This window comes from Carassius carassius, chromosome 24 (assembly GCF_963082965.1).
Source record: "Carassius carassius chromosome 24, fCarCar2.1, whole genome shotgun sequence".
Lineage (NCBI taxonomy): Eukaryota > Metazoa > Chordata > Actinopteri > Cypriniformes > Cyprinidae > Carassius > Carassius carassius.
Genome location: NC_081778.1, coordinates 13,606,147 through 13,622,672, shown reverse-complemented (window position 1 = coordinate 13,622,672; position 16,526 = coordinate 13,606,147). Strand labels below are relative to the sequence as shown.

Genomic DNA, 16,526 nt, shown 5'->3' with positions numbered 1-16,526 from the left:
AATATTTGGTTTTGTTGGTATAAACCAGGGGTCTCAAACACAGTCCTGGAGGTGCTGATGTCCTGCAGAGTTTAGCTCCCACTTGCCTCAACACAGCTGCCTGGAAGTTTCTAGTATAAGACCTTAATTAGCTGCTGCAGGTGTGTTTAATTGGTTGGAGCTAAACTCCGCAGGACACCGGCCCTCCAGGACTGGTTTATACCAACAGGTAAAACAGGTAGAAATAGCACTTTTAAGATAACAGCTGCAAGTTATATTTTACAGATATAACAGACAGTTATATAAATATACATATTATACAAATACATGTATACCCCTGGTATAAACGAATGTATTTAGGTTGAATTCAACAATATGACATTTTTGATGTGAAACCAATTTATAGAGGTTACAATTTTTTCAGTGTTTGTTTTTTGGAACGATTTAATAAGCGCAAAAAAAAACCCCCACCAAAAAACGCATTACATTAGAAAATTCTGACTGCCAATAAACTGCTGTTTTTTGTTGGGTGTTGAGTTGGCATTAACACTATTTTGGCTCTCAAACAGATTTACATTTTTCACAGCGCTCCCTTTTGCCAAGTTGAGCAATTGGCCTAGAAAAAAACCCACACACAACAGCTTCACCCTTCACTTTCAAAGTGAAATGCACACTATTTTTAGAGCATGTTGCTTAAATGTACAGGAAGGGGAAAGAGATGTGTGTATAATTTTGAGTAAATCAAAAGAATGAATCATCAACAAGAGCGTAATAAGTCTCCAAATTTGACTCTTTGGGTTAATGTTGCAGGAAAGGCCTTTGAAATACAAGATATTTTCTGTAACTCCGAGTTCAGATCCTGTTTTCATTGTAACACTTCACCATTATAAATCCTCAGGGTCATAAAATACCATTTCTTTTCTCACACAATGTATTATTTATTTTTTAAAAGATACAAAGATGCCTATAAATCAATATTTCATTATTAAAAAGGACAAACATAAGTGATAGATATATAACATGAATGTTATTAACATGAGAAGCATCTCGCGCACAAAAACCAAGTCTCACCCATAACTCATCACTGACATACAGAATAACCTTAAAATACACACATGGTAGCGTAAACCAGCAAAGCACTAACCTGAGCATTCAAAGTAAAGGCACAAGACAGATTTCCTCTCATATAACTCACGAAAACATAACCTTGCTTTTAGGTTGCATTGTTGGTTAAAGTGCTAACCAAGCACTAGTGTGAATGAGACAGCTTGACCTCGCTCAGGCAACTTGACCGTTTATCTGTATATTCCCAAATATACAACTCCCTCGTGCTAAACATTTATTGGTTTTCCTCTCTGCAAACCATAAAACGCCTCAGTGTTACATTGCCCTTGACAAGCCACGGGATTCAAGTAAAATACTCTATCCAGCTCCGGTGTTGACTATTGTTTAAACGGCAGAAGCGCTGAAATATAACTACAAAAGCATGATTAAATCGCACGCAGATGCTTTCTCTGGCACTATGATGCGTTCCGGACAAATGGAAAACTGTCATTCACGAGGCCGCAGAAATGTCCACGTCTTTGACACCAACCACAGCTGAAACCATATCCACCCAAAACACTGCCCATGAAAATGTCGAGCATTGGATGTGTCTCGGAGAAAGCAGTTTGTTTTGACACTGCAAAGAGGATCGTATGAAGCATAAACTTCCCATGAATACTGGAGGAAACTTCTGTCTTGAGCAGAATATGTTCTGTGGTGAGGGAACATCTCAAGCTGTTGAAACTAAATTCGTAAGTCAAACGTTACGTTTGAGTTAAAAACGTTATTTCCAATTCTGCTCTTCTTAGTGCAAGACATTCAAAAATGAGTCAATTGATGCTCTTCCCCTCTATGATTTAGTGTCTCTTTCACTTTCATGATGGCTTAAGAAACATATTCAAGTATTCAGACCACTGAGATTCCTTGAGACGGGGCGGTGAGGGCGCTGATGATGTCCGGCCGTTCAATGCGTGCGAGAGCGGAGCAGAGCAGGCCCAGTGTGGAGCCTTCCTGTTGGGCCCAATCAGTTAAGAAGGTGTGGATAGGGTCCTGGCCCCGTCCAAAGACGTCCACGCGGTCCTGTTCGTAACCAAGAGCCGCTGCCAGCTGCCTCCAGCTTCGATTGTCCCCCTCTGTAAGAAGCCCCTCTACTGCATCCTTCTTGTGGGGCGGCAGGTTCACATAAAGCCGTGTGTCCTGTTTGCTGTCTCGTTTACTGCCTACCGAGAATATGAGAAAGTGAACAAATAATTACTAATCAACCATTCACACTAAAGCAACCTACAGTACACCACGAGTGCCAATACTTCCATGTATTCCAAACATTCATCGCAACCTGTGTAGTCCAATTCACAAACAAATGACTCTTACGAACCAACTCTTTTTTGTGAATCAAAACACAGCACAACCAATGTAGCCAGATTCCTGAAATGAATGACTTATGGATCAAAAACATATGATGTGACCAAAGGGTAGCGCGATTCCCAAAATAATGATAGAGCAAATGACTCTTATGAGCCAGTTCTTTTAATGAACAGTTCAAAAATACGAATTAATGGAACAAATGACTCTTTTGAGCCAGTTCTTTTATTGAACAGTTCAAACATACAAATTACTCTTATGAGGTGGTTCAAAAAGACAAATTAATAAAACAAATGACTCTTAAGAGCCATTTTTGAATGGACAGTTAAATATGATGAATGAATGGTACAAATTATGCTTATGAGATGGTTCTTTAAATGAACAGTTCAAAAAGACAAATGAATAGTAGAAATAACTCTTATGATCGGTAAATCTGTATGGATTCCCAGACGTTCTCTCATACCTTTGCTAGGCTGGCTTTCCTGAAGGCTGTGAGAGTCCAGGAACACGCCACTGTCGCTGTGTAATTTCTCTCCTTCCCCGACATTATTCAGCTCGCCAACCCGTGCTTTCACCAGAGCCTGCTTCTGCTGACATGACTTCCAGCTGGACATCACATCAAATAACAAACAACAAGAATAATATTCCCTTGACAGAAACATTATGGCATTCCATTTCTTACAATGAATTTGTCTGCAAATCAAGTGTAGAATATTTCTTCTTTAAACGGCTGCAGGATCTCACCATTTGAAGGCGACGTAGAGCAGGAGGCCGAGCACCACGGCAGCCAGTACAGACACGTAGACAAGGATGTTGTTGTTGTTAGCCCCTTGGTCCTGTGGAGTGAGTCGGGGGGATTCAGACCCTGGGGATGGACTGCTCCTGTTCTCGGTTTCCTCATTCAGAGTTGGCCATCGGGGGTGTTCAGAACCAGAAGGGCGGAACAGGATATTGAGGTCTTTTACTGCAAAAAAGTAACAGAATTGCTCATTTTTGAACTGCCTTTATAAACATTAAAGTTTTCAATAACAATAAACTTTCTCTCTCTCTCTCTCTCTCTCTCTCTCTCTATATATATATATATATATATGTAGTTGTGCTTTATAAATTCAAACTCATTAGACTCACATTAGTTCTGACTAGACATATGAAGCACACTCAAGTAAACCCTGAAGCACTTAAACACCTAGACTGCAAAAAAAAAAAAAAGGAAATGCTCTGTTTAGCCTTCACATGAAACCCACATCTGACACACATCTGCTGTGAGTCTGATTAACACATCATCAGTGGGCGCAGGAACAGCTGACAGACTAAATGCCAGATCGAAATGTTGAACAGTGTGGAATGGTCAAGAAGATTCACCCCCCACCCTCCATCCTGAAATAGATCACGCAGACCACCCCACACACACTATCACGCAGATGCGTGCATTCTTTTGTCCACTCACTCACTCTCTCACACACCCCACAGGCTGCCTGTGTGCATCAAACACTCGTGTGACTGCCCTGACCTAAGGTCAGCAGGTCGAGTGCTCTAACTGGTGAACAGAGGGCAACGCGGGATGTGAGCCACTAGCCAGCTGGTTAACCTTCAAACCCATTTAACACACCTCAGGGCAAATCTATAAAAGATGTGGCACTTTTGATAGTTTAGAGATTAGACAATCTCTATGTAAAGTGTTTATCTTCTTAATCTGATCATGACTGGATTGTTGCTAAACTCACTGAAGATTAAGGAGAATATTTGAAGTCAAAGCGAGAGCTGTGTTTTTTTAAAAGCTTCTCTCTGACTGATCACAGGTGTCTGCCACATGTTAACAATCTAACCATACACACTCACAGATGCATAAATGTTATTATATATAGCTTGGCACAAACTTCATCCAAGACATACATGCATCTCGGGTTACGTTCACAGTCAGTGTTTGGAACTGCCAACCACATTTACTAACAGGTGTGTCAAATCAAAGACAAAGAAAAGGGCCCAAGACACAGAAATGATACAGAAACTTCTTTTCAAACTGTAGTTCAAAAAGCGTGGGCCAAGTTCTGAGAAATAAATGTATGCTTTTTTTTCATCTGGGTTTTTAAAACATACAATTTTTAACCAGCTTATATTTAATGAGTAAAATATTATGAACAATTTCTCTTTTTTTTGGTTTTGTTTTGGATAAACTCACACTACAGTTGTATGCTGCTCCATCATACACCCAAGAGAATTCACTTAACCTCACACTTAAACGCAATGAGCATCACACTCACCCATGCAGACGGTGTCAGAGTCCGGCTGGCAGGGTCTGATCTCCACCTCGTCATCACTACAGCGCAAGCAGGGCACGCAGGGTTTCCTGTCACTCCTCTCCTTTGAGTAAGTCCCTGGTTTACACCGCTCACATACGGTGTTTCCCAGCGGCCCACAAACCCGAACCACTCCACTTCCATGTTCACACATGCCACAGGCCTTACACAGCCCACTTGTGCCGTTACCATCCCGCGACAGGAAGTAACGGTCACCGCAGTCACACTGGGTGTCCTGCGTGGGCGTGCAGCGTGCCAGTTCAGGACTCCTGGCGGGGCAGCGGGCGCAAGGACGACAAACTGAAAGAGTCTCAGAGTCTGAGAACGACACACCTAGAAGAGATTTAAACCAAAACCGATTTTGACCAATAATACGGAAATAAACATTGGGAAAACAACAATATTCTATAAGCTAGGCATTTACTCCAATTAAAAATGAAAACTTAGGTTATGTTTTGAAAACACTCACCATCCTGACACGGCTGACACTTGGTGTCTTCCTGACCACAGCTCTTTGCCAAACCAGTGCCCGCAGCACACATGCTGCAGCATTCTCCTGTTTCTGTAAACTGCTCGCTGGTGCAGACCTTACCAAATGTCACCTGCAAAATACACATCAAATTCATATGAATGTTAATAATTTCATGCAATCTGTAGCAATTTTCAAAAGCCTTTTATGCCAGTAAAAGACAAACTTTTTATATTTGGCTGTTTTTTTATATTTTAACAAGTATATTATACTTCATATTTCTATTATATATTGAGACTGAGAGTAAAACTCCTACAGATGTTACAGAAAATATTGCGCCTGTCTCATGATTACATTTTCTTCTATCACTGGCCATTGTGCTTGAAATCAGGATTAGGCCTAAAATAATGTCATACGTGTACAAATCGGCTGAGAACTGTACAAATAGTTGTATACATGTTTTTTTACAAGACTTCTTCACATCACAAATGGTTGTCCAAAAACAAAAATATTATGCACATCACATTTTGTGAGAAAAGGTGATGTGCTAGAGCAAAACAGACACTATTTTTTGAATCTGCATCCCAAAACGAATAAGAAACAAGTATTGTATTTCATGCTGTGGGGTGGTGTTATAGGTAAACATGACAGACTTCTCAACAACGTAAGTCTGATACACATTCAAAGAGAACCACAGCTTTTAATTTGGAGGAGATCTTGCCATATCATCAGGAGAAACTTCAGGAGAAACCCCCCTGCTTTCCCCCCACTCACCATCATGAACAGCACTGTGACTGCAGTGGAGTCATTCAGGTTCCTGGGCACCACTATCTCTCAGGACCTGAAGTAGGACATTCATATTGACTCCATTGTGAAAAAGGCCCAGCAGAGTTTGTACTTCCTTCGCCAGCTGAGGAAGTTTAACCTGCCACAGGAGCTGCTGAAACAGTTCTACTCCGCCATCATTGAATCCATCCTCTGCACTTCAGTAACTGTCTGGTTCAGCTCAGCTTCTAAATCTGACCTCAGAAGACTACAGAGGGTAGTCCGGACTGCTGAGCGAATCATCGGTTCAACCCTCCCATCTATTCAAGAACTGTACTCATCCAGAGTGAGCAAAAGGGCCAGTAAAATCACTCTGGACCCCTCGCATCCAGCACACTCCCTCTTTGAACTGTTGCCATCTGGTCGACGCTACAGAGCTCTGAACACCAGAACGAACAGACACAGGAAAAGTTTCTTCCCTCAGGCAATCCATCTAATGAACAATTGATAAAAACTGTGGAACACACTACACTATTTATATTTATATATACAGTACATACACTTATTTATCTAACACACATACTTAGCGTACACTTACATTTTTTGCACATAATATACCTGTACATACATAATGCTCATTGTAATATACCTGCCATACATTGTCAATTTGTATATTTTCGTTCCTTACCTACCTATTTGTAATTTTTTTTTTTTTAATTCCATTTTGTGTTTTTTGTTCTGTCACTGTAATTATGTTGCACTTCAGAGCTTCTGTCACGAAAACAAATTCCTCGTATGTGTGAACATACCTGGCAATAAAACTCATTCTGATTCTGATTCTGATCATGTAGTCCACACATTGACATGTGGGACACTATGTTCTAACACACACACACACACACACTTTCGGACTTTCGGACTTTCGGCATTTCCTGTGAGAGCCTGAAGTGAGTTTCAAGAGTCCTTGTGACTTCACCACTCCAATTTGGGTGTAAATAATAGTGATGGAGTGTAACAACACACCCTTTCACACAACTATAACAACACAAAATCATAAATGAGTGAGGCAGACCATCATTAAAGGATGTTTAAAAAGACTCCTTGTTCATGGAAGTGGAACATTATGTGCATTAGCACCCATTTCAAACAGACGCATCATCAGTGGGGACACCGGTGCAGCTGGAGACCTCAGGGGAGGGTGTGATGATGTGTGATGTGTGATGTGTGTGTGTTTCGTCCCCCTCAGCTCTGCAGGTGTGATAGAGGAGGTCAGTTCTGCGGCATCTTAAACATGCATAAGTTTAGGAAAATTAGCCCTCACACACCCACTCCACTTCACAAATGGCCCCTGGGGCTCTGACAAGAGCCAACAGATGCCTAACATGTAAAGCTCCTCCAAAGAGGCAAAGCAAAACCCACACAGCCTCTCTGATCTCTGTTGGGACGAGAGCATGTGTTAACCCGTTGAACGAGTGCACACGCTCATAATCAGGGTTCTAAATTAACACCCGCCAACCCGTGTCTTGTCACACGCTCATAATCAGGGTTCTAAATTAACACCCGCCAACCCGCCAAATGCAGGTTAAAATTAATTTTGGCGGGTGTTAATTTAAACTTACTAGCCAGTTTGGCTGGTGATCCATGGCATGAGGCTCTGTTCTCGGTCATTTATCCCCCTGGCAGCACTTCCTTCATTTCCCATGAACACTGTGCTGTAATGCTACGTGATGACGTTTCATATGCCCATTGGCTGCACGCAGTTTGCAGAGAAACCATCGCGGAAAACATGGAAACGAATAGAGCGTCCATCAGAAAACACAAGGAAGAAGAACGAATGGAGCCAGAGCAGGGAACATAGACTGAAAGAGGAGGGAGTTAGCTATTAAAGAAAAAAAATAAGATTAAACTAAATGCAGCGGTGGTTGGGACAGATTTCTGGGGGCGAAAAGAGGAACGAGGCAGGGGATGAGGATATTACGGAGCCCCGCACGTCACCTGTAGGAGAAAAAACAATAGATCAGTGGCAACGGTTTTGCAATCCGTCCCCTCAGTTTATAAACCGTACTCACGAATTCATAAACTGTTCCTTCGGTTTAACAAATCGTGCCCACGAATTTCCAATCCGTGCGCTCAGATTATGTGAACCGCACCCTCGGTTTTTTAATCTGTACCCACGAATTCATAATCTGCGCGCACACTTTCACAATCCGTTCCCATGGATTTGTAAACCGTACTCACAGATTCATGCAGCAAGCTCCTACGTGTTAACATACAGTTTTAATGAATATTATTATGTGGAATGGGTCTACAGCAAAGTGTCTTAAGTGATTCTCTATCAAGTGTAGTACGAGGTGGAATACAAAGATTTAATAAGAAAGATGTGCATCAAAATCTTGTTAAATTTGTGATAATCTTATAATAGCACTTGATTATTATTGTACAATAAACCTGCCATTGTGACTGACTCTGGAGTAATTATTTTTCCTCTTTTGTAAGTTGTTTTGGATGAAAGATTCTTATGCATAACCTTTATAATAATATATAATAATGATAAAAAAAAAAAAGTTATTTTATTTGTAGGCTAAATAAATGATTACAAGACAGTAAAAATGTTTGTCATAAAATAATTCATGAATTGCTTCTAAATAACCTTTGACAGTTTTGGAAATGGTTGTGTACAATTCTTTCTTAACATGAAGACTTATTTTTGTGATTTTATTATACTAAGCTCCATCCACCCCACCCCACCCCACCTGCCGGAGTTAGATGCATGCTTCACTGTTAATGTTATTATTAAATAATTAGGCCAAAAATAACATTGCATTCAGTTAGACAGAATTATTATTATTATTTTCTTCTTTTTAGCGTTTATTTTTTGGCCATAAAACACAGGCGGCTGTGTCTTATCCTATTGGTGATTAATATAAAATAAACGCTAAAAAGAAGACTATTTTGTGAATGCTGATCGTGGTCTCGTTGGATACTATGAAAAATAATGTTTAATAAACAGAAATGAATCTGCCGGTGGGGGCGGAGCCACAAATGCGTGCCAGTTTACAAATCCGTGGGAACGGATTGCGAAAGCGTGCACACGGATTAGAATTTAGGATTTACAAAATCTGAGCGCACGGATTGGGAATTCGTGGGCACGGTTTGTTAATCCGTGGGCACGATTTGTTAAACCGAGGGAACAGTTTATGAATTCGTGAGTAGGGGAGAGCAGGGGCGAAAGCACCATTTTTCAGAAAACATCATTTTAAAAGATAATGTTGTAGACAGAGATATATTTCTGCTGTGGTCAGTAACTCATAAGTGTGGTCTATCAATACCAGGTGGTATTTTGTAGAAATGTAGAAAGGCTTCAGTATAATTTCAATTTGAACATAAGTTGCACATTGTTACCTTTGACCCAATCGGTTGGGACGAAAGTAACACACAGGTGGGTTAAAAGTAACACAACAATATAAGCTAAATTTATTTTCTGTTACTCTTATTTTTATTAAGTATACCTGACTATGACCTTGTTAATATGTAACTGCAAACATATTCTGTCTTTTATTTTTGCAAAAAAAATTATTAAATTACATATTTATATTTTTATTTTAAATTTAAGTTTCATCAAATGTCTCAAAACCCGACTGTACAAACTTTATTTTTTTATTTCAGTGTATTTTTATAAAACATTTTTTCAACAGAATAAACAATATAATAATTAAATTACATTGGCATAATATAAATTCTAAACATAATGTAACAGTAGGCCTATTCATGTGTCCATCCAGTTGTTTTTATGCATAAATTCAAAATGTGCATTAAAACATCTGGAAACACTGCAAATTCATAGCTGGAGGTGTAAAAGCTAAGGTATGGCTAAAACCTAAATATAACTAAGGTAAATGCGAGGTAGGAGCTGCCCAGATGTTCCTCTATGTCCAGAAACGCTCTCTCATAAACATCTGGATAAAACCAGACCACTGTTTGTCTTTCTGACCCTCACTCAGACATATTGTTTAGGTATAATATGACATAAACATTTTAATAAATAATGCAAGAGACATAAATTCACAGAATAGCATTTACCGGAACAAAATAAATACTTCTTGTCACTGTAGCGGGACAAAAGTAACAACTGTTACTTTCATCCCGACAGGAACTCCTGGCATTTAAACCTGATTTACTTTTATACTAAAAAACTTTGATAATGCAAACTTTAGGATGTGTTAAAGCACTAAATAACCTGTAGATTGATCATTACTGTGACACATGAAACAAAAAAAAACAACACAACTAATACAAAAATTTTACCGCTTCAATAATTTACTTTTTGTACTCGAAAACAGTTTTACCGACCTAACTGCGGGAAATAATGAGGAAATCACGTGATATTTCTCAGCTCCATCAAGGATTGAATGGTGAATATACCGTCATAGCTGGGAATGCAAATGCAGTAATAGGCTCAGAGAAAATCGCTTTGTTACTTTCGTCCCACGTTACTTTCGACCCCGCTCTCCCCTACGGTTTATAAACTGAGGGGACGGATTGCAAAACCATCGCCACGGATTGATTTTTTTCTCCTACAGGTGACGTGCGGGGCTCCGTATTACGGACAGAGAAACAAAGAAAAGAAAATTTAATGCCAAATGGCTGACGGGTCATGAATGGCTTGTGTTTGATCACAAGAATGTCGTAATGCTTTGTCAGGATTGCTGCATGTAAGTTATGCAAAAGAAAAAACAAGACAAGCAATTTCGTGGTGGGAACTAATAATTTTAAATTTGAGTCAGTGTATATTTTGTTGTATGCAATGTACTTTATATGTGTTTTTCATGCCAACAATGTTAATAAAATGATCAAATGCATTCAGTGGCACTCATAATTTGTTATTTTTACCGAAAAAAAAATGGCTAGTGGAAATTCTGATTGGCTGGTAACTTTAGAAATTTACCAGCCACATTGGCTGGTGATCAAAAAAGTTAATTTAGAACCCTGCTCATAATCTCATAGAAACACTAAGACACATTTGTACACAGCTGCCCACAAGGCAACAACCTTCACTTTGTAAGTAAAAAGAGCAGCGTCTTTCTGCATTTCAGCCACACCAGCTTGCTGCTGATACGACTTTTTGTGGTTTATAAAGAGTTGAGCAACTAAATATTCAATATTGCAAGGGGACAAATGTAAACATTTAAGAATCTGCCATGTGAAAAGCCCATATTGATAGACCACAAACTTGAAGAGTAATAAATAAGGTAGTAAATTATATACATCAATAGTCAGTTTTGGTAAGATTGTTGTTTTGAAAGAAATTAATTTTATTCAGCAAGGATGCATTAAATTAACCAAAAGTAAAGTAAACATAAATATCAAGTCGGCATATTAGAATGATTTCTGAAAGATCATGTGACATGACAGTAATGATGCTGAAAATCCAGCTTTGCATCACAGAAAGAAATGACAAAATACTCAATAACAGTATCTCACCATATAATTTGTACCTAAGTCTGGCTAAATAGAATGTACAAAGTGCAAACAAATGATATATCACCTTTAAGCATTAGGGTAGAGTCAGGAATGTATAGCTCCGAGGAGGGGAGGGCAGGGGGGCATAAACACGACAGACACTTCTCGCCTAAGTGCTGATTCCACAGAGCAGAGAGATAATGCATTTGAATGAAGCCACTTCACACAAAACGTCTTTGATCTACCCAAACATCTCGTTCCCTCCTCTGGGGGACAGTGTCAGTCTGGATGCCACATTTACTCTTGACCACTTCCAACAATGTAGGACAAACAGTCTTGAAGAGTCTCAACTGTTTGTGTTCATACAATGGAAGTCAGAAGAGTCCAAAACCATTTCAAAATGTGTGTTGTGTGATCCACAGAAGAAACAACGCCTGGTTTGGAACGACATGAAAGTGAATAAAGGATCACAGAATTTCTATTTTGGGTAAACTATCCCTTTAAGGCAAGACACTACTGACATTGCTTTTGTGTGTGTGTGTGTGTGTGGTTTTTTTTTCAGGCTCTGGTAAATTTTAAATGGTAAATGGTAGATTTTGGCATATTTTGCTTTTATAACATGTCTTCATTAAAACTAGTTGAAAGAAAATATCAAAATAATTTTACTGCACTTTACCGCAACTATATTTTAATATATATATATATATATATATATATATATATATATATATATATATATATATATATATATATATATATATATACAGTATATATTCAATCTTCAGGTTTCTGTTTTAGAAAATGTATGCAAATCAGTGCATATTTAATTATAAAATGCCATTATAATATTGTATAACAAAAAACAATGTTATCAGTCAACTAGGGAAGTATGATGATATCTTTCAATCATTTATATTTACGTTTTTGTTTAACCCTACTTGCCCGGGTTGTCTTGCCTTAAGTCCAGTGCTGTACAATATAATAAATGAGCATATGTGTGCTGCCCATGATTGAGTTTGGAAAGGGAATGATGAGAACATGAAAGGATCCATGAGCCCAAAGGAGGCAACAGCGATTGACCCCTCACCCCTCACCCCCACCAATCAAACATACAACTGACATCCACTGAGACTGAGCTATCTCTCTGCAGCCAGCAGCAGAAGAAGCTACGTTTCACAAAAGAGTCAGAACAAATTAAACAGCAGACTAAACATGGCCTTGGGCTTGTAGAACTTCAAGATCATTTAAAAAAGTGTCAGTCTGCCGCCGGAGACAGCGGGCTTCTCTATCAAAATGAGCAGGGAACAAGAGAGAGGGAAGTAAAAAAAAAAAAAAAAAACAGAGGTTGTGAGTTCAAGAGGAAACCGCGATTCTGCCCCCACTGAAAGAAGTAAAGTGATGTGGCTAAATAGACAGTTAAATTACTGAGCTGCAAATTCTACCCCCTTGCTCTCCACAGACCAAGAGAAAATGGTGATAATTACAATGCTCTGAATATCCCGGGCCCCAGCAGTACTTGAGCTGTGGTTGTCTATCAACCAACAGACATGGGGGGGGGGGGGGGCTGTTATAACACACCAGGAGACATGGATCTGGATCAGGCCAGTAGCATTTAATGCACCACTGATCTGAAAAGAGTGCAGAATCAATCAAGCAAAAATGTTCATCGTTTGCATTTTGTGTAACAAGTGAGTAACTGTCAGAACAGACAAACCAGTTGTTTTATGATTAACTGTTTTCATTTGGAGTGACAAAGCAGCCTTTTAATTTGGTGTTCGGTTTAATGGGAATAAGTCACAAGGCCGTTTGGCTCTCTGTTGACAACTGCAGGGCAAATTTCTTGGAGCATAATTTATCATTTGGAAAACATGATGAGATATATCTTCCCATTTGGAAGCAAAAAAACTCAGTTTATACTCGCTGTGAACAAAAGAGGGATATTACACTGAAGAAGTGTGATAATAAACACCTAAGTTGTGCTATCCGTGTCCTAAGAGAAAGGGTGTTACTTTCCTGTCTTTGACTACTTTACTTTTGTGCCATTCAATATCCAGCGTTTATTAAAAACGACGGAAAGGGAACATATAATCCACACAAGTAGCCTACCAAGAAAAAAAACTTTCTGCATAGTACAACACGCTAGCATTTTGAGTTGCAAAAAAACAAAAAAAAACAAAACAAATGCAATTATAAACTGAATCCCCGATGTCAGACTTATTTCATTTTTTAATATGTTAAAGAATGCTAAATGAAAGCGGTTTCATCTGAATCAGGTTTTTCTGATTAATGTGATACTTGTTACACATGTAACACTATCCAATGTATTTCTATATGCTACACTTGTCAAAATAGTGTCTTGGTCTGTTATGTTTTTATAGAAATTAGCTTAGGTTTATATTGGTTTCAGAATTTATTTGACTTTTTTTTTTAATTTCATATACGTCTCAATTAATTTCTTTTAAATGAAATGAGGGTGATTGTTTAATTATTTTGAAAGTAAATGTGATTACCACAGTAAACCTTTATTCGTGTTACAAAGAGTAGGTTGCAACAACAGCACGCTTCTTGTAGGCTACTTTACATTAAAAGACATTAATAAGTTGTAGATTTCTAAAGTACTTCAGTTCGAAGCAGATGTACTATATACTACAGAATACTACATATAAAAAATGTGTGATACATAACTAAAATAAATAGATAAATAAATACTTTACAGCCGTTAAAGCAAAAAGTGTTACAACACTCCCTGGGCTCCTGTAACAGTCACTTTAAAAAAAGTAACTGGAAAGATGGAACAGAGAAAAGTGTGTTTACGGCCATCCAAACTCAAATAAAAAAATTAAAAACGTAACTAAACGAGTTTACGAGTTTAAATGTCATATAACATTGTAAAGCAGAATAATAACTCACCTTTACCGCCAAGATACACAAACAGAGTTGAAGTGCTGCCGTTGCTCTCTTCATCTTCAGGACTTTTCCTCAGTGTTTGAGATTTAAAGAAACGAGTCTCTCGCGCTCAAACCCCACTGAAGTTCATAACCACAGAGCAAACACAGAGGACATCTATAGACCCTGTTCTTCGAGACTTCCAATGGAAAACTGTATAGCTGTTAGGGCAAATAGGGATAATCCTCGTATGACGCTTTAAAACATTAATACATCATCTCTCTTCTTTCTCCACAGACAAATCTGCTAGTTAGTGCTGATCCTTCTTCACTGTTATTGTCTCAACACAGCTGTTGACTAAATGGCTTTTTTTTGCTGAAGGGGAAGGACATAAACCCCAGATCCACGCGCGCGTGATTCACAGGAGCTCTGTGATTGGACCGACTGGCGCGAGGGAAGCTGATGGATCAAACTCTGAACATGCTATTATTGTGAAAAAAAATAGTTCTGTATCATAGTGCTTATTTATTACATGGCCATATCAGCAATACAAAAGACCAGTGTTACACAAATATTTTTAATATAGTTATTTGTTTTTTTCACACAACAACAACAACAAATACAAAAAAAACTTGCAAATAAGTTCAAACATCCATTCAATATCTATTATTTCCTGAATATTACTTGATTAACTGATCAAAAAGAAGGCTGTTCACGTGTTTTACGACTGTATAGTGTAGTAATATAGTAATAATTTAGTATTTTCTACTGTTTTATTGTTGGCTTCCTCTTTTCTGATAATTTGGAATGAGGATAAAAAAGACACACACACAAAAACATGCAAATATGTTCAAACATCAATTCAATATCTAATATTTCCTGAATATTATGAAATTCGAGTTGGGCGCTCCTGGTGACGTCATAATATGCAAATTAGATGAGTATATTTACACCCCACATAAACTTTCGATCATGCCAAACATTTTTCTAATTGACAGTAGATCTCTATCTTTAAACCCTTTCAAGCCACAAGCTTTTGAAATCCTGATGTCAAAATACAAAAAAATTTCCAAAAAAAACCTGGCGCCTTAAGGGTTAAAGTTCTCTTGTTTAGTGTATTACAATGACTGCACTGACATTTTGGGAGGACACTGTGGTTACCGTGGTTTATTTCTGACCTAATATATTAGAACAGATTAAAACCCCATTTGCCCAGCTGAGGCTTCAGTTGGGAATATGAGATAAAAAGAGACACAACAGTGGCTTGAGTTTTCAGATCTAAAGGGGGTTTGAGTAACGTCGTAAAACCCAGCATGGGGTCTCCAGACTTCAGAGAGAAACAAATGCAGACTTCCCTCGCAAAAAATGACCAGAGCGCTTCAAAGAATGACCGAGAAGAAGCGGAATAGAGTCAGGAAGAGATGGTGTCCAATGAATCCGATTCGTTTCGCCTTTTCCTTTCGTTCTTGGCTTCAACGGGCCTATAATGACTGAATAATGACTTGAAACTGTAAGGAACTGCTAGAGTAAATATAAAGCGCTTCTTTATTAAAGAAGCTCTGGAAGTTTACAAAAGGATGTCTCATTTTCGTTCTTTGTCTTTGCTGACAATCTTTTCGACTTAATAACATGACAGCCAGTTTCCAACCTCTAAACAACTTTAAGTAGACCAAGTAATACTTGTTTATTTTTTATTATGTGAGTTGTGAAAATTCTGTTATCTAGGACCTTAATACAGTGTGTGCCACTGTAAAAACCGTTTCGTTTACCCCTTCACCACAGTTACAATGATAACGATACACAGGAGTGATGCAGTTAGAATCAGAACAGTTTTCCAGCTGATGAATGATAAAAAACATTGACAGACCATCGAATCTCTCCAAATTTAAAGAGCTCAAGCAATTAAAGTGATAGACACATGTAATAAACGGATAATAAACAGGACATTTATCGTTACAGTTAGTAATCGTTCTTGGGGTGAATGGGCCTAAACAAGCCAAAAAAAGTTCCACACTTAACGCAGGTTCACACTGAGGATGATAACTAATGTTTTTACTATGGTTTGACTTTTACGAGAATAGTGAAGTCCACGCCACAGCTACAGCAATAATGATACAGACAAACAATTTAATTGGAATCACTTTCAGAATGATTTTGCTTCAACTACAGAGTGGGAAAAGAAATAATAGAACTTTGATGGAAGATGATTCCACGGCCTGACAACACAGAGACAGGATTAAGGGGTTTGGGGAGACTGGAGGGCT

The 16,526-nt window shown here is 38.5% G+C and overlaps 1 protein-coding gene across 1 annotated transcript; it reads right to left on the bottom strand.

Moving 5' to 3' along the window:
• Positions 1–918: 918 nt before the first annotated feature.
• LOC132102851 (tumor necrosis factor receptor superfamily member 16-like) lies at positions 919–14,431 on the bottom strand. Its single transcript, XM_059507538.1, has 6 exons — positions 14,287–14,431; positions 5,152–5,284; positions 4,647–5,015; positions 3,130–3,349; positions 2,849–2,991; positions 919–2,243 (listed from the first exon to the last, which is right to left on the bottom strand). Exons 1-6 carry the CDS (start codon positions 14,338–14,340, stop codon positions 1,930–1,932), a joined length of 1,233 nt encoding a protein of 410 aa, XP_059363521.1. The 5' UTR covers positions 14,341–14,431; the 3' UTR covers positions 919–1,929.
• Positions 14,432–16,526: the final 2,095 nt, after the last annotated feature.